We start from the raw sequence: 24,769 nt of genomic DNA, 5'->3' as shown, positions 1-24,769 counted from the left end.
CTGTATGTGCCTGGACCCCTTGCTGAAATGCTCTACCATTTTTTGTCTGGCCAGCTCTTGAACTGGGCAAATCTGATTTCTAGCAAGATCAAAGATGGGTCAAGGTTAAGAGCGGTTGACAGCCAGGAGAAAGACATCCTTAAAACGGGGCTTTTTTGGATGATTAATTACAGGACTCCCTATCACACTGCTTTTCCAGTTAGCTGCTCCCTCTTGTGGCCTCAGGAGGGATTCTGCACACACATCTCATTGCTAATATGTGCACTTTTCACAGTGTAACTCACTGTCTGCCCCTTTAACGAGAGTAGCAGGATTTTTGAGTACAGATAATCTCCCTTATGTTTCTGGACCCTCTACACTAATAATAGTTCCTGGCACTTGTATTGGTAAAAGTAACCCATCGTTTGTAAAACTAACGAAAGTCTGCGTGGCATGATTGTATTTTTAAAAAAGGATCTATTTAAATAAGCAAGTGATTAAAATTAGTTTTTAACTGCTGTGCTTAGAACAATCTTGGAGCACACTGGACACACACAAATGTCTGCTGAATAAAGTATTCTGAAAAGTTTGAATACTGGAAGTTTGAATATTTCTTTTGAATGGAAGATGCCAAGAAGGTATTTGGTAGAAATACCCTAAGAGGGGCACCCGGGTGGCACAGTCGGTTAAGCAGCCGACTTAGGCTCAGGTCATGATCTCACAGTTCATGAGTTCAGGCCCCACGTCGGGCTCTGTGCTGACAGCCTGGAGTCTGTTTCAGATTCTGTGTCTCCCTCTCTCTGTTCCTCCCCTGCTCATGCTCTGTCCTCTTTCTCTCTCTCAAAAATAAACAAACATTAAAAAAAAAAGAAATATTTTGCCTAAGAAAAATACACAAAAAGGTTTCTACTGTTCTCACTTAAAAATATAACCTGATAGAGAAACAAAGTTTCTTATAAATTCACTCGCTAATCTAGTAAATTTCTACTATGTATGTAACTTTATCTTAAATAGGTGTGCAGAAAAAAGGGAAATACATCAACAGATCGATTAGTTAAAAGGTCAAATTCCTGATAAAGCGTTACATACTGGACATTTATTAAAACTTGAGAACTATAAAATTCAATAATATAGGTTTGTTGTGAACACAAAATGACTCAAAAAGCACAGGTCTCTGGGTAAGCATTACTTATGGTATATCAAATTAATTTTAAAAAGAAGACATACTGACATTTTCTGAAAGAGCTGAAAAAAAGGAAATGACATCTATAATTTCTAGCAGTGAGAAAATGTTTTCTATCCAAGTTTAAACTTGCAAAACCATCCAAACAACAACAAATAATAAAAACTCAGAGGAGTAAGAACAGATCGTTGACAGATGAAAGCTACATATTCAAGGCTGTATATACCGTAGCTTCTGAAATATCCTTTAAAGTCCAATAAGGAATATTGTTAAATATTATTACAGGTGACCTGGGATGGAGAGGGGACGGTTAGGGGTGCCCGAAAGGCTGTATCAGAATGTCTGGATTTTTATAGGAAGAATATAATATTTGTATATTTAATTTCCTTAAAAGAAGTGATCACTTATTATGGCAAAGCTGTAAATCTAATGAAAACAATCACTGAGAAACACTCATTTGTTACATTTACCATGATTTTTACCTTTTGCCGCTGTCATTCCATTTAACCCTCTGTTCATTTTTAAATGTATGGAATGCAGCAATAGAAAGACATACACATGGGCAATTAGAGCTAATAAATTAAAAAAACCTCTCTTAAAACCCTTTGGGAAATACCGTATATGTTGTTGGCGTCTAATTTTTATTACTGCGGATCATATGCCAACCCTGGGGAAAAGAACATAGGATCTGAAATAAGAAACCAGGATACGGGTCCCAGCCTCACCACTTAGTGGCCACTTAACACTGCACAATTTTGTTTATACTCTCTGGGTCTCATCTGTCACAGGCAGCTAATGATCTTTCTAACAAACGGTTGTAAGGACCGCATGGGATCATGACCATGACAAGCATAAGAGGCCACATCACTGTGGGTGGTATTTTTATTACTCTTACTACCGCAGTGTGGCGAATGGTTATCTGGAGTCTGGGGAAACAGAAAATGTCTTCAAGTAACTGACTTCCCAGCAATAATCTAGAACCTCATCATATTTTGACTTCTACAATTCACTTTTAGCATTAATTTCAATACTAAAAATCGACCAAATATGAACACACATAAAATTAATGTTATCACAGAGCTCTTACTATTGTATTGGCAAAATTCATGTATATTTCCCCATTTACAAGATATTAAGTCAAGAAGAACGTTAAGTACATAAAGGATGTCAACTACGTTAAGTATCATAAAGGATGTCAACTCCAATACTTCCATTGGATCTTAACATCTTTCCTTATGAAACAACCTGAACGTCTGCCACTGTGTAATTAGCAAGTTAAAATTTTCTGAAATCCTAACTTTGTTCAATTCTGCGGAATTCTAACACAAATCTGAATAAGTCAGAGAGGCACCACCTGCCTTCAAACAAGAAAATACTAATTGATTCATACTGTCTTAACTATCTACTCCCTTGATTTTAAAGATAGATATGATACACTCCAATTTTTTTGTGAATAGTTATTAACTGCATACCACTTTTTGATTATCTCACTGCTAAAGATTAACAGGAATTACGTTTGACTTCAGAATGAAGTTTTTATTAACTGACTTTCCTTGCTAATTAAGCTTTGGCTGTTAAATTTTATTCAACAGTATTTATTGGATATTTTGTTACTCTGTATTGGGCACTGTGCAGGATCTGCAGATAAACAATGAATAAGCCACGGACACTAACTCAAATATTGATAATCGAACAGGGGAGAGATAACAACAATAAAACAATAATGAGAACTAACATTTATTAAGGGCTTATTCTGTGCTGGACACTACTATAAATGTCTACATATTTGCCTCCTTAATCCTCCAAGTAATCCTTTGACTTAGCTACTGTTTCCTGACGCCTATGTAACAAATGAGGAACTGACATTCAGAGAGGTGAAGGTGCTTGCTCAAGTTTGCACAGCTCTTAAGTTAGGGAGCAGAAAGACAATGTCTGGCTGCAGAGACCAAATTCTTTGTCACCATATCCCATGGCTTCTCAGTCTAACTCAACTCACCATAGTATCAGCTTTGAATTATTCTGGAGAACAGACGAAGCACTATGGAACAAACAGGCGGTGATGAATTCTCAGGAAGAGAAGGAAGATACAATTTGCATGGAGTCTTAGAAACAGAGTAGCAAGGCTTTCACCAGGCAGAAGTGGGAAAGAGGGTGGGGTGGGAAAGGGGGCAGAAAGGAGGGCAGGGGGCCCGAAGACATACACCACTGGTGTGGAAAGTTAGAGAACTTCAGTTGGGGTCTCGGACGAGGGAAATATGGGATGTGCAAGAAAAACTGATTTCTAAATTCTAATCAAGCAAAGTTTAAAGAACCAATTCTTCCAGACTACATTACAACTGAATTCAAAACGCCAGCAATTTCTAAAAGCTCTTAGCAGATTATCGAAAAACAGATACTGTTGGGTGAGCTAATATAATCTGTTATGGCACCGACAGGAGAAGGAAGCATTTGGTTAAGAAAAAAGAACAGATGTGGTGCTGTAAGAGTCCAAGGACAGCTAATTCAGTCTCCACCTGGCCGGCCCGCATTGGTGCTCACTGGTGACTCAAGCACTCTGCCCTCAAGCAAGCTTCAGCCTCCCGTGTAGGAGGTGAGAAAACCATTTGGCCCCTGTGTGTAACATGCAATGACAAAGAGATGCACAGAGTGCGACAAAGTAGGGAGGAGAAATAAAGGAGATAAGGGTGGGAGAGGACAGACAGGACGGTATTAGGGAAGATTTCTTGAAGGCAATATTTCTTTTTTTTTTTTAAATATTTTTTTTCAACGTTTTTTATTTATTTTTGGGACAGAAAGAGACAGAGCATGAACGGGGGAGGGGCAGAGAGAGAGGGAGACACAGAATCGGAAACAGGCTCCAGGCTCCGAGCCATCAGCCCAGAGCCCGACGCCAGCCCCAGGGCCTCGAACTCACGGACCACGAGATCGTGACCTGGCTGAAGTCGGACGCTTAACCGACTGCGCCACCCAGGCGCCCCGCTTGAAGGCAATATTTCTGCATGCACAACCAAATTGCTGAGAAGGGGAAGGGGAGGAGCCAGGAATCCTAGCAAAAGAATTAGCATGAGACTGGCCTAATAGGCTGGGAGAGGAACCATGGGGGGTTGGTTGTTAGTGGACAGAAGAAAGGAGGCAGGAAGAAAGATGGGGCAGGAGGGCAGATAAATGCCAGAGGATGAAGCTCCCTGGCAGCCAGCCTCCAGAGAGACATGAAGAGTATTTATCAGAGGATACGCGAGGTCAATTTCCATGTTGGGTAGATCCAGGGATAATGCTAGTAACAACATTAACCGCGTGAAATGACACGGACACGGACAACTTGAACAGCCTCTGCAAACAGGAAGACTCCTGGAGACCCTCTGCTCTGCGGCCCTGGAACTTGTTACTAAAGGGTGGACAGACTAGGAGGTGTTCCCAGAAGGCCCAGCAGGGCTGAGGAGCCGCTCAGGGAACTGGCACGACAGCTCTCTGGTAGAGGGTAGGAAAGTATTTCAGTACTTTACTGTCATGGTTGAATTGCTACATGCTGGCTGAATGCCAGCCCTAGGGAGACAATCTATATAAGGAGGATGGATTTTTAAGGAAGAGCCTGTTGACCCAAAGACTAAAGAGGAAGCCACAACGGTTTGGGTAATCTAGAAGTCCAAACCAGGCTGTGATGGTAGTAAAGACAGAAGGACAGCGATCAAAGAAATACATAAAAAGCAATTCAAGAAGCTCCTATTGCTAACGGAAAACTTCCTTGTTATAGGTTTAACTTTGTATGGTAGCATACTCTCCCATTCAAAGGTATATACATGGTATCTAGTTCGTATATGCAAGGCTTAAAAAAAAAAAAAAGAAAAAGACATGCGTAAAGAGTAAAAACCTCCCTAGTGTATAGTTACAAATGTAAAGTTAGTTTCCTGTTAAAGTCTAAAGCATTTTGCTCTGTTGACATTACAATTTTTAACTAATTTTGTGTCACGAAGGGGAGACTCCCTTTTCACTCGGTTTAATCATGTCCACCAAAGAAGTATGAATAATAGTGCAATGTGTCCTTGGTTTCTGGCCACAGATGATCTTAAAAGGATAGAATAGTATGAAATTGACAAATCTGAGTGTGTTCATTTAAAGCTTTCGACTTTGGCAGGTAGAAACTCTCCTTACCCAGAGGGGTAGCTTGTGAAATTGATGAAATGTAGGGTTTCATCATTTGTAATCCCTTTCTACCAGCTCTGATCATCTAAGATAGAAGGGTTCATCAATTTTAAGTGCTCCTCAAAGGCACATGCCTTTCTCTCTCGGGTGTGTGTGCGATGCTGTTTCTCTGCCTTCTGTGGTATGTTTTACCAATGAAAAACACAACAAGGAAAGGAACAGGTCTGCAGAAGCAATGCTGGGTGCATTGAGTACCCTCACAGAACCAAGAGTAACAAATAAATCTTGCCAATTTTCCTCTGAGTATATTATATCAAGTAAATATATTATCATTAGACATTCTGGCCTGGTTGAGATTGTCCTGGGAAGTGGGGGAAGTTGCACTGCTTCTAAATTCAGCAAGCTGGCTCTCCTTATGGAGGTCACCAATAGCAAGGTGTAACAAAATACATTAATTTTCTTTCTTTTTTCTTCTTTTCTTTGTTTTCTCTTCTTTTCTTTCTTTCATTCAATATTTACTGAGTGCCCATATTCATTCATTCATTCATTCATTCATTCAATGTTTGCTGAGTGCCCATATTCATTCATTCATTCATTATTTACTGAGTGCCCATATTCATTCATTCATTCATTCAATATTTGCTGAGTGCCCATATTCATTCATTCAATATTTACTGAGCGCCCATATTCATTCATTCATTCATTCATTCATTCATTCAATATTTGCTGAGGGCCCGTATTCACTCATTCATTCATTATTTACTGAGTGCCCATATTCATTCATTCATTCAATATTTGCTGAGTGCCCGTATTCATTCATTCGTTCATTCATTAATTAAATATTTACTGAATGCCCACAATGTACCAGGACACCAACACCTATTTGATCAATTACTATGCAGTCATTAAAGTGAATGGAATATTGTTTGTGATATAATTCAGGGACAAGCCAGAAACAAAGTCCTGTGTCATTAAAATCCACAGACAACACAGCTACACGTGGCCATGCAAAGCTAAATGAAAAAAATGTGGGTTCATTAGGGTGTTAGACTTGGACCTCCACTATTTGCTTCAATGTAGTCTTAATGAAACACATCTAAACCCCAAATTTTAAAACTCAATAAAAATGCTTTTCATTTTGCTTGCTGCAATAAAACACACATTTTCTGAAGACAGATCACATGTTTGCACTTCTTTGCCAAAACTCTTGATATACAGCTTGCCTGATTAAATGCCCAATCTCAAGGCTGGCTTTTCCATTAGGTCCAAGAGGCACAGAGCCAAGGACACACAATACTTTCAGGAGGTCTACGAAATGTTCTCATGTCTTTAAAATCAGGAGCATAAAAATGAACTTTCAGGTCAAAGAAAATGTCCTAATATGTATTAATATATTCATCTTTTTACCAGTGCAGTCATAAAATATAATTTTGATATTTTTGTATGGAGACGGGGTCCAAAGGGCAAAAGTGCCTAGGCCCATGAGAGGCATTCCATGTCCCTTCCTGGTCTGAGTTTCTTTCAAAACAACAGCAAAAAACAATACCAATACCTACCCCACCCCCAAAATAACTTCTAATTAGGTGATTCTTCAAAGCAAACATTTTGAGTATTCTAACCTAACAATAAAGAGTCTTAAATGCTTATAGAATGTAACATACCTTTAGGGCCAGACTTGAAAACGTATTTGACACATTGCACTTAAAGCTCAGTTGCTTATCCAGGTTTCCATCTGGATCCCGCCTCCCATACTCAGAGAGGCCTGTCCGGTCAGAGGCTGCTACCTTCTGGAACACGGTACACGTCATCCCAGTGAAGCCAGCAGCCTTGATGACATAAGCTTCCAGAGCAATATTGGGTGAATACTTCAAAAGTCAAAGAGGAGTTATGAAAGATTTACAGCATGAGGGAAAAGCATTTTCAAAGAGTCTTCAAACACAAAACACTGTACATAAGCTAGAGGCAAAAAGCTCAAGTTCTTACGTAACAAAGACACTGTGTAGGTAACTGGCACATAAAAAAAGATGCTGGAAACAAAAGGATATCCTAATCTAGAAAAATACCAACTGAGGAACATGCTTCGTGGGATGGAGCCCCACATCGGGCTCTGCACTGACAGTGTGGAAGCCTGCTTGGGATTCTCTCTCTTCCTCTTTCTCTGCCCCTCCCCTGCTCGTGCTCACTGTCTCAAAATAAATAAACTTTTAAAGAAAAGAATTAAAATAATAAATAAAATAGGGACACCTGGGTGGCTCAGTTGGTTAAGTGTCTGACTTCAGCTCAGGTCATGATCTTGCGATTTGTGGGCTCGAGCCCCATGTCAGGCTCTGTGCTGACAGCTCGGAGCCTGGAGCCTGCTTCAGATTCTGTGTCTCCCTCTCTCTCTGTCCCGCCCCGGTTCACACTCTGTCTCTCTCAAAAATAAACATTAAAAAAAATGTTTAAAAAATAAAATAAAATAATAAATAAATAAACTTTAAAGAAAAGTGTGTCTTATAAAAAAATCAGCTAGAGAAATCAGTGGACTTGCTTAGTAACACAAGACTTACTGGGGTTTGGGAAATACACTTTCAAAAGCTGCCTTGTTCTAAGGCACCTGGCTGTCTCTGTCGGTAGAGCATGTGACTATTGATGTTGAGATCATGAGTCTGAACCCCAAATTGAGTGCAGAGATTACTTAAAAAGAAACTTAAGGGGCGCCTGGGTGGCTTGGTCGGTTAAGCGTCTGACTTTGGCTCAGGTCATGATCTCACGGTCCGTGAGTTCGAGCCCTGCGTCGGGCTCTGGGCTGACAGCTCGGAGCCTGGAGCCTGCTTCAGATTCTGTGTCTCCCTCTCTCTCTACCCCTCCCCTGTTCATGCTCTGTCTCTCTCTGTCTCAAAAATAAATAAACGTTAAAAAAAAAAAAATTTAAAAAAAAAAAAAGAAACTTAAAAAAAAAAGGCAAGGTCCCATTTTAAGTCCTATGTATGGACAAAGTCCTCTTTTGCAATTTTTTTTAAGCGTAAAACTTATGTGCAAGGTGTGTAAAATCTATCAAGAAGATAAAATACAAATTAAAAAATATAAAAGGCAAAGTAGAATGTGCCAAGCACCATATGTATAGAAGAAAAGAATCGGTGCTCCCTCAAATATTCAAGACTAACAAATTTTTGCATTAGCTTTTGCAACCCAGATGTCACATTGTGAAAACTCTTACTAAATTCGATTGCATTTTTTTAAGCTTATTTATTTTTGAGAGAGAGAGAGCAGGGGAGGGGCAGAGTGAGGCACAGAATCCCAAGCAGGCTCCACAATGTCAGCGTAGAGCCCAACGTGGGGCTTGAACCCATAAACCGTGACATCATGACATGAGCTTAGATCAAAAGTTGGATGTTTAATCGACTGAGCCACCCAGGTGCCCCCAACTGTGTTTGTTAACAAAGTATGTTCCATTTTTTTATTGACCAAAGACACAAATAATTAAGACAAATATGTGAAACCTCAGTTGAAAGGAAGAAAACAGCCATTTTTGAGGTGCCCTGTAAGCTGTATCATTTGATAAGTAGATGCACAATTTCCGGGAACCTTTCCTACCCTTTGAAATGGAGGACAGGCCGCCTGGGGGTGGTGCTCAGGTGGTTGAGCGTCCAGCTTCAGCTCAGGTCATGATCTCACGGTTCATGAGTTCAAGCCCCACATCAGCTCTATGCTGACAGCTCAGCTCAGAGCCTGGAGCCTGCTTCGAATTCTGTGTCTCCCTCTCTCTCTCTGCCCTTCCTCCACTTGTGCTCTGTATCTCTCTCTCAAAAATAAGTAAAAAGCATTAATGTAAAACTAAAAAATAAAATAAAATAAAATAAAATAAAATAAAATAAAATAAAATAAAATAAAATAAAATAAAATAAAATAAAATAAAATAAAATAAAACAAAAGGAGGGCAAATGCACTATGCACCTTTATTATATCCTTGAGTTCTCCAAAGAACCAATGAAGTTTAGAGAAAGGAAGAAGTTCTTTGAGCTTAGTAAGGCTCAGGCAAGGAATTTAAAATAGATCTAAATGACCAGGGAAGACCAAATGTGGTCATCAAAAATGGTGTGGGGCACCTGGGTGGCTCAGTGGGTTGAGCATCTGAGCAGCTCAGGTCATGATCTCATGGCCTGTGAGTTAGAGCCCCACGTCAAGCTCTGTGCTGACAGCTTGGAGCCCGGAGCCTGCTTGGGATTCTGTGTCTTCCTCTCTTTCTGCCCCTAACCCACTTGCATTCTGTCTCTGTCTCTCTCAAAAATAAATAAATATTAAAAAAACATTTTTTTTTTTAAATATGGCGAGCCAGTTTCCAGTAAGGTCATGTGTCTGAGAGAGAAATTACCCTGAAGTATGTTGTCAGGTCAGTAGCCATGGTAGGCCCACCATTTTATTTACTATTCAAGAAAGTAATCCTAAACTTAATTGAGCAAAAGGAACAATAAAACACAGTATCATCAAAAAGATCCCATCAACCTGTGGAAAAACAGTAACCCTGAATTGTATAAAATCCTAGGAGGAAGTAGAGAGTATTCTATGAACCGACTTAAAATCATTAGGAAATGAGAACCGTGGACCAGAGATCAGAATATTTATCATATTTACCACATTTGGAGAAAAAGTCAGCAGTACACCAAGAAACTTAGAGCTGCTCAATTTAGCACAAATAAAATTTAATATGATGAGTGATTATTAAATATAAATACTCATTATTCCAAGAGTGAGACTTACTGGAAATGTCAACAGTGCACAAAGGTTAGAGGGCCTCCTTGTTCTCTCTCTTTTTCTGTTTCAATTTTTTTTTTTTTAGTAGTGTTTATTTCTTTTTTGAGAGAGAGAGACAGACAGACAGACAGAGTGTGAGCAGGGGAGGGGCACAGAGAGAGAGAGACAAAATCCGAAGGAGATTCCAGGCTCTGAGCTGTCAGCCCAGAGCCCAACGTGGGGCTTGAACTCACAAACAGTGAGATCATGACCTAAGCTGAAGTGAGACGTTTAACCGACTGAGCCACCCAGGCGCTCCCCAGTTCTCTTTTGAAATTGGAACCTGGGCAAACAATCTGACACTTTCTCAGAACATCCTTCAGGGCCCAGAACAGAGTATCAGCTGGGAGGTGCATGTGACAGTTACAGTAATCCTACAGTGTGCTTATTTGTCTTTCAAATTAAATGGCGATAACCATTCAAACTGCAAATTAAGAAAGTATTTTCTAATTACCAAGAAAACAGATTACTCAAAAGTGAAATGAGCTTTTAAAATGTTAGAGAACTGGAAATTCTGTAATAATCAGCAGGAACAGAAAATACCCACATCATGAGGAAAAAAACCAAAACTATGTTTTTTAAGTTCAAGTTGCTTTCAGTGAATTTCTTTTCTTAGAATTCTAGGACAATGTTACACTTACTGTTGAATAAACGTGAGCTCCGTTTGCTAATCGGTACGTAGCAATGCGCTGTAGACACTGAACAATTCGACTGCAGGCCTTAGCTTCCCTCTGTGCCAGCCACAGAACACGCTCGTCAGCCAACATGATGTTGCTTGCAATGTCAACCATCACATCACCTAGCTAGCAGGTGTGCAGGAGAGAAGAGGAAGACCTTTAAAACCAATACAGGCTGTTTTACATAATCAAAATCACAATGAGACACCAAGATTGGCCTTCTGTCTAAATGTTCACCTGAAAACCCAACAGGCACTTACTTTTTCTGACTGAAGCATTTTCAGATATGAATAGCACATTCAGTTATGACCAGCGGGTAACATTTAGCTCAGGGGCGCCTGGGTGGCTCAGTCAGTTAAAGCATCCGACTTCAGCTCATGATCTCACGGCTCATGGGTTCGAGCCCCGGGTCAGGCTCTGTGCTGACAGCTCGGAGCCCAGAGACTGCTTCAGATTCTGTGTTTCTGTCTCTCTCTCTCCCCCTTCCCCTGCTCACATTCTGCCTCTCGCTCTCTCTCTTAAAAAAAACACATTTAGCTCAAAACAGTATACTTGAATAACTACCAACTCATTGGTAAAGAATGACATGTGGTACTCATTTTCATAAGGGGGGAAAAAGGCAGTTAAGTTAATCAAGGAGAAGGGAAAGATATCACACGATTCCCAGAACAAAAAGATCTCAACTCTTTGGAAAAACATTTATAAAGACCTCTTGTTGTATGTTAGCTCAGTATTATTAGTAAGAAATACACATGGCTACCTCTTTAGTATCCTGTCATGTCCAAAACCCTAGGAATGTCCAGCTATCATGAGTTCCCCGCATATGCCAGGCCACTAGATGGGTCTTTGCACATGCGGTTTCCATGACCTCGAATGAACCTCTTCGGTTCCTCCCAGTTCAATGAATGCTTTACGATCCAGTGCCATGAAATACATGGATCCTAAGAGGTACTTTTCCACCACTTGTTTTATTTATTGAATTCCTTTTATTAAGTTCAGTCCATGACTTACAGATGTAAACATCTATCAGGCAATGCCACCAAAAATGTCCATTAACTATTATCGACACTGACTTGTATGTCCCATGTCAGAGAAATGCATTGAATAGCCCGGGCTAATGAGACACACTGGGGTCGAGGGGGTTTGCTATCAAGCAAAATGTTCCTGAGAGGGAGATCTATGGCAGAAACAACTACAAAAACATTCCAGAGGTAGGATCACAGGATTTACAAGCTGGCTGGGCCTATAATCAAGAAACAAACAGCAAAGGCGTTAAGCCCCAAAGCCAAGCGAGAAAGTGAAGGCTATTTTAGCAAATGTCTTTTCGTCATCCCAGAAGATCCCCGATGAGCTGTTCAACCCTGCTCTGCATCCGATACTCTTCCCAAGATGTACAATTATGAGACTGAGATGGGACTAGAAAATGTTCAGTCCATCCCACCCACAGTTCACTTCACAAAGAAGACAAGCCTGTGGAAATGCACTGGATCCCAGCGCTGGAGCACGATGGGCGAGGCAAGTGAGTGAGTACAGGGGTCAAGAGTAGGACTTCAAGTCCTGACCTCTAGCTGAGCTGGACACTTACCCTCTTATGCCTTCCTTTAATTGTAAAAGGCAGATAATAACAATCCTGTCTTTTCTGAATGTTGTGGAGATTAAGTTCCTATGATAAATACAAGGCTCCTAAAACCATGCCTGGTCAGCTGTCCTCATTATTGTATTTTATCGCTCCATTATTTGTTTAACATTTCAATTCCAGCATAGGCCCCTCTTTCAAGATAGCTCTAGGAGCGTTAAAGAGGAAGGGTGTATTTATATGCAAAACTATGTAAGAACTCATATAACTCAATAGCAAAAAAAAAAAAAAAAAAAAAATCTGATTAAAAATTTGGAAGAGGATCTGAATAGACATTTTTCCAAAGAAGACATACAGACTGACCAACAGGTATATGTAAAGGTGCTCAACATCGCTCGTCATCCAGGAAATGCTAATCAAAGCCACGATGAGATGTCACCTCACACCCGTGAAAATGGCTATCACAGGGACAGCTGACGAGGATGTGGAGACAAGGGAAGCCTTGTGCGCTGCTGGTGGGAACGTAAATTGGCACAGCCACTTACTTCTAGAAAGCAGTATGGAAGTCTCTTGAAGAATTAAAAATAGGGTCTAGCAACTCCACTTTACCTGAAGAAAATGAAAATGCTAACTCATAAGATTCTCGCGCCCCTACATTCACTGTAACGTTACTTACAGTAGCCGAGACATGGAAGCAAGTCAAATGTACATCGATGGACGAACGATAAAGAGAACGCGGTGTCCACACACATGTGCACGCGCACACACACTCTCGGGAATTTTACACAGCCGTAAAAAAGAAGGGTATCTTGCCATTTGTGACAACGTGGTTGGAACTTAAGTTGAGGTATTATGCTAAGTGAAACAGGGCAGACACAGGAACACAAATACCATAGGATCTCACTTCTATGTGGAACCTTAAAACTGCCAAGAAGACAGACAGGGAGTTGCCAGAGGAGGGAGTAGGGGGTGGGCGAAATAGGTGAAGGAAGCCAAAAGGTACAAACTTCCGGTTACAAATAAGTCATGGGACGTAGCATGGGGGCTGTAGTTAAAAATACTTATTGCGGGGCGCCTGGGTGGCGCAGTCGGTTAAGCGTCCGACTTCAGCCAGGTCACGATCTCGCGGTCCGTGAGTTCGAGCCCCGCGTCGGGCTCTGGGCTGATGGCTCGGAGCCTGGAGCCGGTTTCCGATTCTGTGTCTCCCTCTCTCTCTGCCCCTCCCCCGTTCATGCTCTGTCTCTCTCTGTCCCAAAAATAAATAAACGTTGAAAAAAAAATTAAAAAAAAAATACTTATTGCATATGTGAAAGTTGCTAAAAGAGCAGATCCTTCTCATGACAAGAAAAAAAATTTTGTAACTGTTCAGTGATGGATATGAACTAGACTTACTTTGGTGATCGACTCACAATATATACAAATACTGAATCATTGTGTTGTACACCTAAAAATAATACAATGTTTCATGTCAATTACACCCCAACAAAAAACAAAAATTTAATTTAATTTAACTTAAAAAGAGGAGTGCCTTTTTAAAGTCTATGTTCAGGGCAGCCTGGATGGCTCAGCCAGTTAAACATTTTTTTAATATTTATTTATTTTTGAGAGAGAGAGAGAGACAGAGTACAAACAGGGGAGGGGCAGAAAGAGAGGGAGACACGGAATCCAAAGCAGGCTCCAGGCTCTGAGCTGTCGGCACAGAGCCCGACGTAAGGCTCAAAATCACGAGCCGCAAGATCACGACCTGAGCCGAAGTCAGATGCTTAACCGACTGGGCCACCCAGGCGCCCCTAAAAATAACTTAAGTCTATGTTCATCTGTAAATAGGACAATGCATCCAGCAAAACTGTCTCTCTCTACTCTCTAAAGAACTGCTACCTCATCCAATTAAAAATAGTTTATGGGCTTCTTAATGCCTCTAACATACTATATCGCAACTCTTTCCTTATTTTCTTTCCAATGTAAACATCTTAAGGGCAGAGACAACACAATGTCTTACTTATATTTATACCCTTATTCACTAGAACTCTTGGTATAAAAGCCAATAGCTACACAGTTCCATTTACTCACTGACTAAATATTTATTGAGAACCAAGGTGAGCCAGACACTGTCCAGAGCAATGGAGACACAGCAGTAAGAGAAACATACAAGGTCTATTAGGGGGCTTGTAATCTCTGAGGAAAATCCAGAACAAGTAAACGCATGTTTTAAAAGTGACTAAGTTGTGATAACTGCAAAACTACCAGAGTGATATATAATGAAGAGAAGGGAATTTAATCCAAACACTCTATTTTAATGGACTCAGACATTCCCAAAGAGCATTTCCCTCCAAACCCAACACATTAACAAGATCAACTGAGAACCAGAAAGGCCTAGGCCTATAATCAACCCCAATGCGACCCAGAGCCTATTCATTTTATACAATTCATGGAACATTAGCATCCTAGTATATAGTCTATATATTCCTAATAACAAACAGGTGAGGGGGGTGGATTTTATTCTAACAGAAGCTCTTGTTTCTGGAGCTATAAAGAAGGCAGTGGGGGGCGGGGGTGCCTCGGTGGCTCAGCCAGTTAGGCGTCCCACTCTTGATTTCGGCTCAGGTCATTGACGATCTCATGGTTCATGAGATCGAGTCCTGTGCCAGACTCCACACTGACAGCACAGAGCCTGCTTGGGATTCTCTCTCTCTCCCTGCCCTTCCCCTTCTCAAAATAAATAAAATAAACTTAAAAAAAAAAAAAAAGGACAATGACTCCGATATGCCAATTACTGAACATGTCAATCAGCTATTTATACAGACAATTGGTATAGTAACTGCCAATTTTTAACAGGAATTCAGAGTAGCCTGAATAAATTGGCTAGGTTTGAGTCTCTTATTCTTACCTACTGTGGATTTTAAAAGATGCTCTATGGCTATCAAAAAATTCCCACTGGCTGCAAACACCTAAAAGATAATATGTAAGAAAACACAGACTCTAAGGTACTACAAAAATAAATATGGAGTATTCATAGATTAGCACCATTACAATTCAACTTGTCTTATACTTTTTTTTTTTAAGTTTTAAACACATAGACTTTACGAAGATCCAACAGGAGACCTGACAGATACATCATCTCCACTGAGAAACTTTAATCATTGCATGATCAAAAAGCTACTTACTGCTATGGCCACCAGATAATGCCAGTAATGGAATTTAGTGTGTTCTAATAACTGTAAAGAAAAGAAGTATCTTTAAGAAGGTATACAGCTAGCAAGAATGATTGCTTTAGCTGAGAATAAGCTATCTTTCTCATTACTTCATTCCAAATGGCTAAGAACTCAGGAAAGGGATTTGTTGCCAAAATACTCCCCAGAGCAGGTGATCATAAAATGCTGTAAACTTCTGTAGCTTGGTTACGGAAGCAGTTCTGAATCCGTCACAGTGGCAAAAGAAGGACACAAAAAGGGTAACAGTGCATGAAAAATTAGATTGGATTAAAAGAGTATTCCTAAAATCTGACACACCAAGACAGTCTGGCAACTGTAACGAGCGTTAAAAAGCGTTGGATCTCTCCTTGACCTCATTTCCTAAAGGCCACTCCAGCCACAAAAGGGTCAGAAGCAATCACACACCTGCTCTCCCACCTGTCACAGTGAATGGTTGAAGCTCAAATAAAAACACGTGTGAACGCGCATTATCAAAGATAAAAAGGGTAAAGAAATGGAAATGCCACATTAATAACAAAGAAAGCATCAAATGTCAATGGTCATAAGAATATTTCCTGTTCTCAATCTATGTGCTTGGAATTCTGATCAGAATCAGATCAAATCACCTGTAAATTTCATGAATGTCTGATGCGTTAGCATGGGAAACACACGAGATGATGCATAACCTAAACTTGGTATTTAATTGTAATGTGGGAGGATAGCAGGACAATGAAGACAGAGTATTTATGTGCCTTCGAGTTACACACTCCTGGGTTGAGACTTCAAGTCTGTCACCTGCCAGTTAAATGCCCGCGAGTCAGTTACTGAGCCTGCCCAACACTCAGTTTCCTCACTTGTAAAATGAGACCAAGAATTCCATGAGAAGGCTCAGAAGGGTTCATGCCGTAGGAAATTAAAACAAAAGTTATCTTCAATAAGCAACTCACGTCATTTCTGAGAAAAGCCAAGGGATGTAGCCCTCCCCACCCCAGTTTGCATTTCCAAGCACAAGGAAGCAGGGGGTACCCGTTAAACCTAATAACCAGAAAATCAAGAATTACAGGCTCATGTGTGGGACGGGGCAGCAAGCTGGGCAGTTGTTTGGGGACAGCTAAGATGGTGACAGGTTGTAAAGGGATGACGTGCCGTCCAAACGTGACTAGGTAATAACAGGAATAAGGGCAGCAGCTGGTATTATTACTAAGTTCAAGAAGTCCTCATGATTCTCTCCTAGTTACACATTACGTATAATACTGAGATCACACCTATCTCAAACTGTGTTACTGCCCTGCATATTTTTTTTTTTACATTTTTTTAAATTTATTTTTGAGACAGAGAGAGAGCATGAACGGGGGAGGGTCAGAGAGAGGGAGACACAGAATCCGAAACAGGCTCCAGGCTCCGAGCTGTCAGCACAGACACAGGGCTCGAACTCACGGACCACGAGATCATGACCTGAGCCGAAGTCGGGCCACCCAGGCGCCCTGAGCACCCAGGCGCACCTGAGCCACCCAGGCGCCCCTGCCCTGCATACTTTTAACAAAGGGATTACTCCACTGTGAAAGCCAAGTTTTAAAGGTGTATTTATGTCCCTCTTAACTAGCTTAGGTGTCCTGAGTGCCTGAGTGCCTCGGGATTCCACTGCAGGCTTCTCAGTTTGCTTAGTAAAGCAGTCAATATTCAGTGAGAGTCTCACTGTGATAATCATCAGCGCCTGTGGCAAAGATTAAAGATCTGATTTTATTGTGGTAAAGGAGCGAAGAAGATAATGAAGAGGAGGACGATGACTATGGGGGATCCCGGGGAAACAGGTGAGAAGTGGGGGAGGGGAGAGGCTGAGAATAATGTTATGTGGAATAAATGTCCCATTTACTCTCTTTCCTTACAAAACAGATTTGAGGTAGTTTAGCAAAATAAAAAGGATTATTCTTTTAAATTAAGAAAGCAGGGGCGCCTGGGTGGCTCAGTCGGTTGGGCGACCGACTTCGGTTCAGGTCATGATCTCGCGGTCCGTGAGTTCGAGCCCCGCGTCGGGCTCTGTGCTGACAGCTCGGAGCCTGGAGCCTGTTTCGGATTCTGTGTCTCCCTCTCTCTCTGACCTTCCCCCATTCATGCTCTGTCTCTCTCTGTCTCAAAAATGAATAAACATTAAAAAAAAATGAAAAATAAAGAAAGAAAGCAAGTAAAGAGTGGGAAATATAGACGTTTCAGAAAAAGATACACAAGTAAAAACTATGCATCAGTGCACAGCTTCTATCACACGGGAAAAAATGGTATGTTTCTAGGCGAGGCGGTGAAGACCATACCACAATAATCAACACAAAGGGAGAACGCTCCCTCCAGGTCAGCAAAGCTGCTTTTATGAGGAACACTACTCGAGACGTGGACCTCGATCGGCGGCCCCCTCAGCCATACCTTCACAACAAACGGAAGAGCCTAACTCCTCAGAGTCCTTCAATTCTCCCGAGGGAAGCTCATTTTGTTTTTTTCTGATTACACAAACCTCTGTGCATCTCCCATTGGGGGAGCATGGAGAACTAGGTACTCAGGAAGATTCCCCTACTAACAGTGAAAACTGCTGAGCGAAAACTCGTCGACAGGAAAGAAAGAAAGGCACCACTGACCAGTCAGACAATAAAGACTGTTCCAGAGGCCCACAGCAAAACAGCAGCAGGAATCCAAGAAGCTCTGAGGTTGAACTCTGATGGCCGTGGCTTATGTTTTGATTTCCAGGCAGGCCTACAAGGAGATCACTGCATTAAGCTGATAACATAAAGGGGACACCTCCAGGGTCAGGGTGAACCAGCAAGCAAAATTGAAACTGTCTTGACCTTGGCACAAAGTAGGAGGTGAAAAATCTCTTCCCTGGCAATTCGTAAACACAGCTGATCACACAGGACTAAGGTCAGGCATCACATTATTCCTGAGGTCTAAAAAACCTCAAGCTGAGAACTAATTTCAAAGCAAGCCCCTTACCTTGGTATTGCCCCTAGGCACTTAACAGAAGCAAACAAATATCACACTTCATAAGGATACATTAGACTATTCCCATGAAGACTCCTCATCATCAATATTAATCAACATTGTTCTGGTGGTTCTCACTAACAACCAGAAAGGGAAAAAATTTAAAAAAAGATACAATTTAAATAGGAACAGATAAACTGTATTCACTGGTGACCTATGTCTAGAAAATCCCACATAACCAACTGCAAAATTAAGTGAACGAATTCCTTAAGGTAACCACACACAAGATGCACATTTTTAAAAACCATAATTAGGGAAAATTGAACAAGGACTAGATATTTGATGGTGTTAAGGTCTCAGAGCTCATTTGGGTAACACATAACAGTATCACGGTTCTACTTTATCTTTTGGAATGTTTATTTATTCTGAGAGACAGAGACAAAGACAGAGACAGAGACAGACACAGAGAGAGAGAAAGGGAGAGACCGTGCATGTGAGTGCAGGTGGAGGGGGGCAGAGAGAAAGGGCGAGAGAGAATCCCAAGCAGGCTCCACACTGTCCACATGGAGCCCAACTCCCGGCTCGATCTTACGAACTGTGAGAGCATGACCTGAGCCAAAATCAACAGCTGAGCGTTTAACCCATGAGCCACCCAGGAGCCCCTCATAGTTCTATTTTAAAGTTCCTTTTATTTCAGGAAAATTATGGATGAGGTAGGACATCTAGAATTTGCTATTCAATGTTCCAGCACTGAAGAAGGAAAACAAGAAAGAAAGAAGAAAAAGATAAAGGAAAAGAAAGAGTGGGGGAGTGGGGACAAAAGAAGAGGATAGATGAAACAAAACTGGTCAAAACCGAAAAATGCTGAAGCCCAGTGGAAGGTAAAACACGGGTATTAATGATAACATTCTCTCTCCTACACTTTTAGAATTTTCCAAAAAAAAAAGTTTCTGAAAAGTTTTTACGAAGTTAAGACTAAAGTATACATTTTTTTTTTTTTTTTTTTTTAAAGCAAGACAGGGATAGAAAAGGAAGATACTATAGTGCTTCTCAAAGCTTGTGCCAAAGACAGGACACTGGGCACAGTGTAGAAATGCAAATTTTCAGACCTCCTCATTGACAGACTGAATCAGAAACTGAGGGGGCAGGGCCACTGCTCTATTTCACAAACCTTCCGGGGATTGAGATATACACTCAAGTTTCAGAAACAATGTAACAAAGCCAGGGTAGCCATCTCTGAAAAGCTTAACAGTAAAGTCTGACAAAAATCAAGGAAAAAACATTAGTAATACTGAAAACAAAACAAAATGGTTAATACATAAGTGATTATATTTTAAGATAAGGAAGTGAAAGAACTTTACATTTTTAAAGATCTGGCCATAAAAATGTGCCAAATGAACTTTGTAGTAAACTAGCATTAGGGTGCATGCCTCGCTCAGACATTTAAAACTAGCTCACTGGGGCGCCTTGGGTGGCTCAGTCCGTTAAGCGACCGACTTCAGCTCAGGTCATGATCTCATGGTTTGTGAGTTCAAGTCCCACATCAGGCTCAGTGCTGACCGCTCAGAGCCTGAAGCCCATTTCAGATTCTGTGTCTCCCTCTCTCTCTGCCCCTCCCCCGCCCATGCTCTGTCTCTCTTTCCTTCAAAAATAAATAAACATTAAAAAAATTTCTTTAAACTAGAGCACCCTAAAAAATTAAAAATTTTAGGTATATATACATACATACATATATATAATTTTAAATATATAATTAATTACAATTTAAAACCAGAGCAGTAAAAGGACTATTATGCATAACCAAATCTGATCTTTATACATTCTCCTCTTCTGAAATGCACATATGTTTTCATAAGAGACATCACTAGTGTAAATACGGAACAGACACTTAAATTGCCTGACAGACAACCTTAAGCTGTTTTAAAAAAACCCCACCAAAAGGGCGTCTGGGTGACTCAGTCAGTTAAGCATCCGACTTCATTTCAGGTCATGATCTCACAGTTCGTGAGTTCCAGGCCTGCATCAGGCTCTGTGTTCATAGCACAGAGACCGCGTGGGATCCTGTGTCTCCCTCTCTCTGCCCCTTATGTGCTCTCTCTGTTTCTCAAAAATGAAACAAATATTAAAACAAAAAAGAGTCCACTAAATACACCATTTGGATCTGACGGCTGGGAAGCTTTCAGCACCCACCTTAAGATCACAGAGCACCAGCCTGAGCTGCCTAGACTCAATCATAGGTTAAAAAGCAATTGCTTCACAATATTTCCCTTATGAATTATTCCTAACAGAGTAACTTTTTGGATATAATGCAAAAAATCAATTTAATTATTTGTCCAACTAAGCCATATGCATTTCAGGATACCTTAGAATAATTTCATGGTAATTAACATAAAACAAAGCCCTTAAACATCATGATTTCTTTTTACTGTTCTAATAAATAGCGACAGCTATGGCCTATACTTTAACTTTCCAGAGAATCTGATAGGATGCCTGTCACGACCACAGGTGATGATAGTACATTTATACCTCAATTATTCAATCCTAAATATTTTTCTTCTGTTTCCCCTATTTATACTTAATAATTTGCCATCATTTGTTTCCAAAGTTAATTCACACTTTACCTCTAATGTCACCAGTGAAAGTGACAGTTAAGTAATTAAAGCACTCTGGTGATTTTTTTTTTTTTTTTAAATAACCTACTTCTCGGCTTCGGAGATAAGAATGTTAAATTTCCTAACCTTATGGAAGTATAACATAGCTTTCAATGATTCCGCAAAAACAGTTTCGCCTCTATTTTCTCACTTGTGCACACACAAACACTGCAAGTTAAGGAGGGCAAATATCATCCCATTTCAAAAATAAAGAAAGGGCCTCAGGTTAATAAGTAACTCATGAAACCCTATGCACTTCCTGTCCTCAACAAGATGCATCTACCTGACAGCACACCAAAGTGGAGACGGTTCACCGCACGCAGTGGGGGAATGCACACCTCTGGGCACCATGTGACTCCTCACGAGTTGAGATGCGCACAAAGCTTCTTCAGGCAAAACCAGGACAGCATGTGAATAAACAGGGCAGCGTGGGAATAAACAGGCATTATATATTGGCAAAATATTTCTCAGTGTCCACATTCCAGAAGATATGCCACTTATTCCCGGGACTCAAACCATTCCCACTTCCATGAATGATTTCTCATCATGTAGCAGCCAACCTGTGATTATCATCAAAATGGAAAGCAGCACTACCACAGAGCCAGAATCCAGACAGCTTCTCTCACCACTGGGAAAATTTACCACCGGAAGTAGGCTGTGGCCCAGAGAGACCATCAAGTAGCAAGACAGCTCTTAAGAAAACTGTGGTCTGAAGTGCAGACAGCAACACTAAAATGTTACCTCATCATCAAGTGGTCCCTTGACCTGAGTCTCATTTATTTTTTTTTTTTCAACGTTTATTTATTTTTGGGACAGAGAGAGACAGAGCATGAACGGGGGAGGGGCAGAGAGAGAGGGAGACACAGAATCGGAAACAGGCTCCAGGCTCTGAGCCATCAGCCCAGAGACTGACGCGGGGCTCGAGCTCACGGACCGCGAGATCGTGACCTGGCTGAAGTCGGACGCTCAACCGACTGCGCCACCCAGGCGCCCCCTGAGTCTCATTTAAATACATGTAACTTTTTTTGGGGGGCGCCTGGGTGGCGCAGTCGGTTGAGCATCCGACTTCAGTTCAGGTCACGATCTCACGGACTGTGAGTTCGAGCCGCGCGTCGGGCTCTGGGCTGATGGCTCAGAGCCTGGAGCCTGCTTCCGGTTCTGTGTCTCCCTCTCTTTCTGCCCCTCCCCCGTTGATGCTCTGTCTCTCTCTGTCTCAAAAATAAATAAACGTTAAAAAAAAATTAAAAAATAAAAAAATAAATAAATAAATACATGTAACTGTTTTTCTTCCTTTAGTAACTACATCCTACCAAATAAAGCACATACGGTACTGGGGTTGTAGTTCCAAGTTCCAAAATTTATCACCAAAATGCAAGATATTAATAAGCAGTGTACTAAAAAGGGAAAAAAAAAAGTTCCTTGGTTTAAATGATGTAGAAGAACTAGGGATGGTATTTACCTTTGAACATTATTAATGAATCTGGGAGGCCCTACATCAAGAAATACATTAGACTTTGTTCAGGCCAGTGTTTCCACACAGCTGTGTGCTGTGTACTTTGGAAAACCACACAGGGCAACACTACTAGAAAGTAAACATGAGGGGTGCCTGGGTGGCTCGGTCGGTTAAGCATCTGTTTCTTGATTTTGGCTCCGGTCAAGATCTCACCGTTCATGAGTCCAAACACCACATCGGGCTCCAAGCTGACAGTGTGCTGACGGAGCGGAACCTTTTTGTGTAACTGACTCTATCACATAAGAGCCACTAGTTCTCAAGTAGCTTGAAACTTAACGTTTAAGAATACATTAATCTGCATCTAAAAACTTGCTTGAAACATTATTTTCTGCTCATTCATTCTGAAAATGGTGGTTGTCAATGTTTTCACATAAAGGATACCATGTTGACAAGCACAGTTTTAAGAACATGGCCATATTAAAATATACCTGTTTTCTTTTCTTTTCTTTTTTAATATTTTGTTAATGGTTATTTATTTTTGAGAGACAGAGCATGAGCAGGGGAGAAGCAAAGAGAGAGGGAAGCACAGAATCTGAATCAGGCTCCAGGCTCTGAGCCGTCATCACAGAGCCCAACACAGGGCTTGAACTCACAAACCATGGGATCATGACCTGAGCCTAAGCTGGATACTTAACCAACTGAGCCACCCAGGTACCCCAAAATGTGCTCATTTTCAAAGTCACCAAATTTTCCTAACTTGCATATTACAATTATTAGGAATTTCAAAAAAGTTCCGAAAATAGTCTCCTTTTCCAGGATATTACGAAAGAAATTAAGCAATATAACAAGATCTGGGTGACTAAAACTCACAATAAGGATGGCTCTCCCTGGAGGGAAGCTAACCCATGGCCCCACCTACCCCGGAATATGGTATCCAGTCCAGACCATATCTAGTAAGTCTGACCGGAGAATTCACGCAACCACAAAGCCTCAGCAGGGTAGGCAACCAAGCCAGGAGCACAAGTCCCTGTACCCATTCTCAGAGCTCTAAGAGCCGCCTGGCCCAAAAGAAGATGATAATAGCAGGTCCCACTTGCCCAAGACCATTACCAGCAGACACACCCAGAAACCCAAACAGAGCTAACCAGTGAAAAAACAAAACTGGTAAGTCTAGAGGAGAAGCCCCATTACTCAAATAAGGAATCAAGGATCACAAAAAGTCACGTAAATATGACACCACCAAAGGAAACTCATCGAGTTCCAATAATGGAGGATCCAAGAACTGTCAGACAAAGAATTTAAAATACTCCTCTTAAGGAAATTCAGTGAGCTACAAGAGAAGAGAGACACCACTAAATAAAACTTGGGAAACAATACATGAATAAAATAAGAAGTCTGACAAGAAAACAGCAACCATCAAAAAACAAACAAACTGAAATCCGAGAGTTGAAGAATATAATGACTAAAGAATTCAACAGAGCTTCAAAGGTTGCTTCAGCCATGCAGAAAAAAGAATCAACAACTAGAGAGAATAGGACACTGGAAATTCCAGAGTCAGAGGAGCAAAAATGTTCTGAAACAGAGTGAAAAAAGCCTACAGGAATTATGGTACACAATGGGGGGGAAAAAAAACAACAAAGCAAAACAATATTCACATTTTGGGAATTCCAAAAGGAGAAAAGAAAGAGAAAGAAAGAGAAAGTATATTTAAAGCAATAATGGCTGGGGCAGCTGGGTGGTTCAGTGAGTAAAGCATCTGACTTTTGATTTTGGCTCAGGTCATGATTTCATGGTTCAAAGGACAGAGACAGCATTGGGCTCTGCACTCACAGTGCAGAGTCTGCTTGGGATTCTCTCTCCCCTCTCTTTCTCTGCTCCTCCCTAATTCTCCCTCAAATAAACATTTTTATTTTTTTTTAAAAAAAGGTAGTGTAAATCTTACTGGTAATAGCAAATACATGGGCATTTTCTATTCTGCAATATGGTAATAGTGGGGCATAAGTTACTTAAAACTAGTTTAAAAGTTAGAAGAATATACTTAAAACAACCATAATGACAACAATCTGTTATAATTTACATTAAAAAAATTTTTTTTACAGTACACCCTATGCCACACATGGGACTTCAACTCACGACCCCAAGGTCAAGAATCGCATGCTCTAGTAACCGAGGCAGACAGGCA

The 24,769-nt window shown here is 40.9% G+C and overlaps 1 protein-coding gene across 2 annotated transcripts in view; it reads right to left on the bottom strand.

Moving 5' to 3' along the window:
- ADGRA3 (adhesion G protein-coupled receptor A3) overlaps positions 1-24,769 on the bottom strand; it is a 136,158-nt gene that overhangs the window by 29,191 nt on the left and 82,198 nt on the right. For both annotated transcript variants that reach the window (XM_047856507.1, XM_047856508.1), the window contains 2 exons: positions 10,717-10,878; positions 6,964-7,167 (listed from right to left, as the gene is read on the bottom strand). In XM_047856507.1, the coding sequence (XP_047712463.1) occupies positions 6,964-7,167; positions 10,717-10,878 (366 nt within the window). The remainder of the gene's footprint in view (positions 1-6,963; positions 7,168-10,716; positions 10,879-24,769) is intronic.

Source organism: Prionailurus viverrinus, chromosome B1 (assembly GCF_022837055.1).
Source record: "Prionailurus viverrinus isolate Anna chromosome B1, UM_Priviv_1.0, whole genome shotgun sequence".
NCBI classification, from domain to species: domain Eukaryota; kingdom Metazoa; phylum Chordata; class Mammalia; order Carnivora; family Felidae; genus Prionailurus; species Prionailurus viverrinus.
Note: the sequence above shows the minus strand (reverse complement) of the source record. Positions and strands in the feature narration are given on the sequence as shown.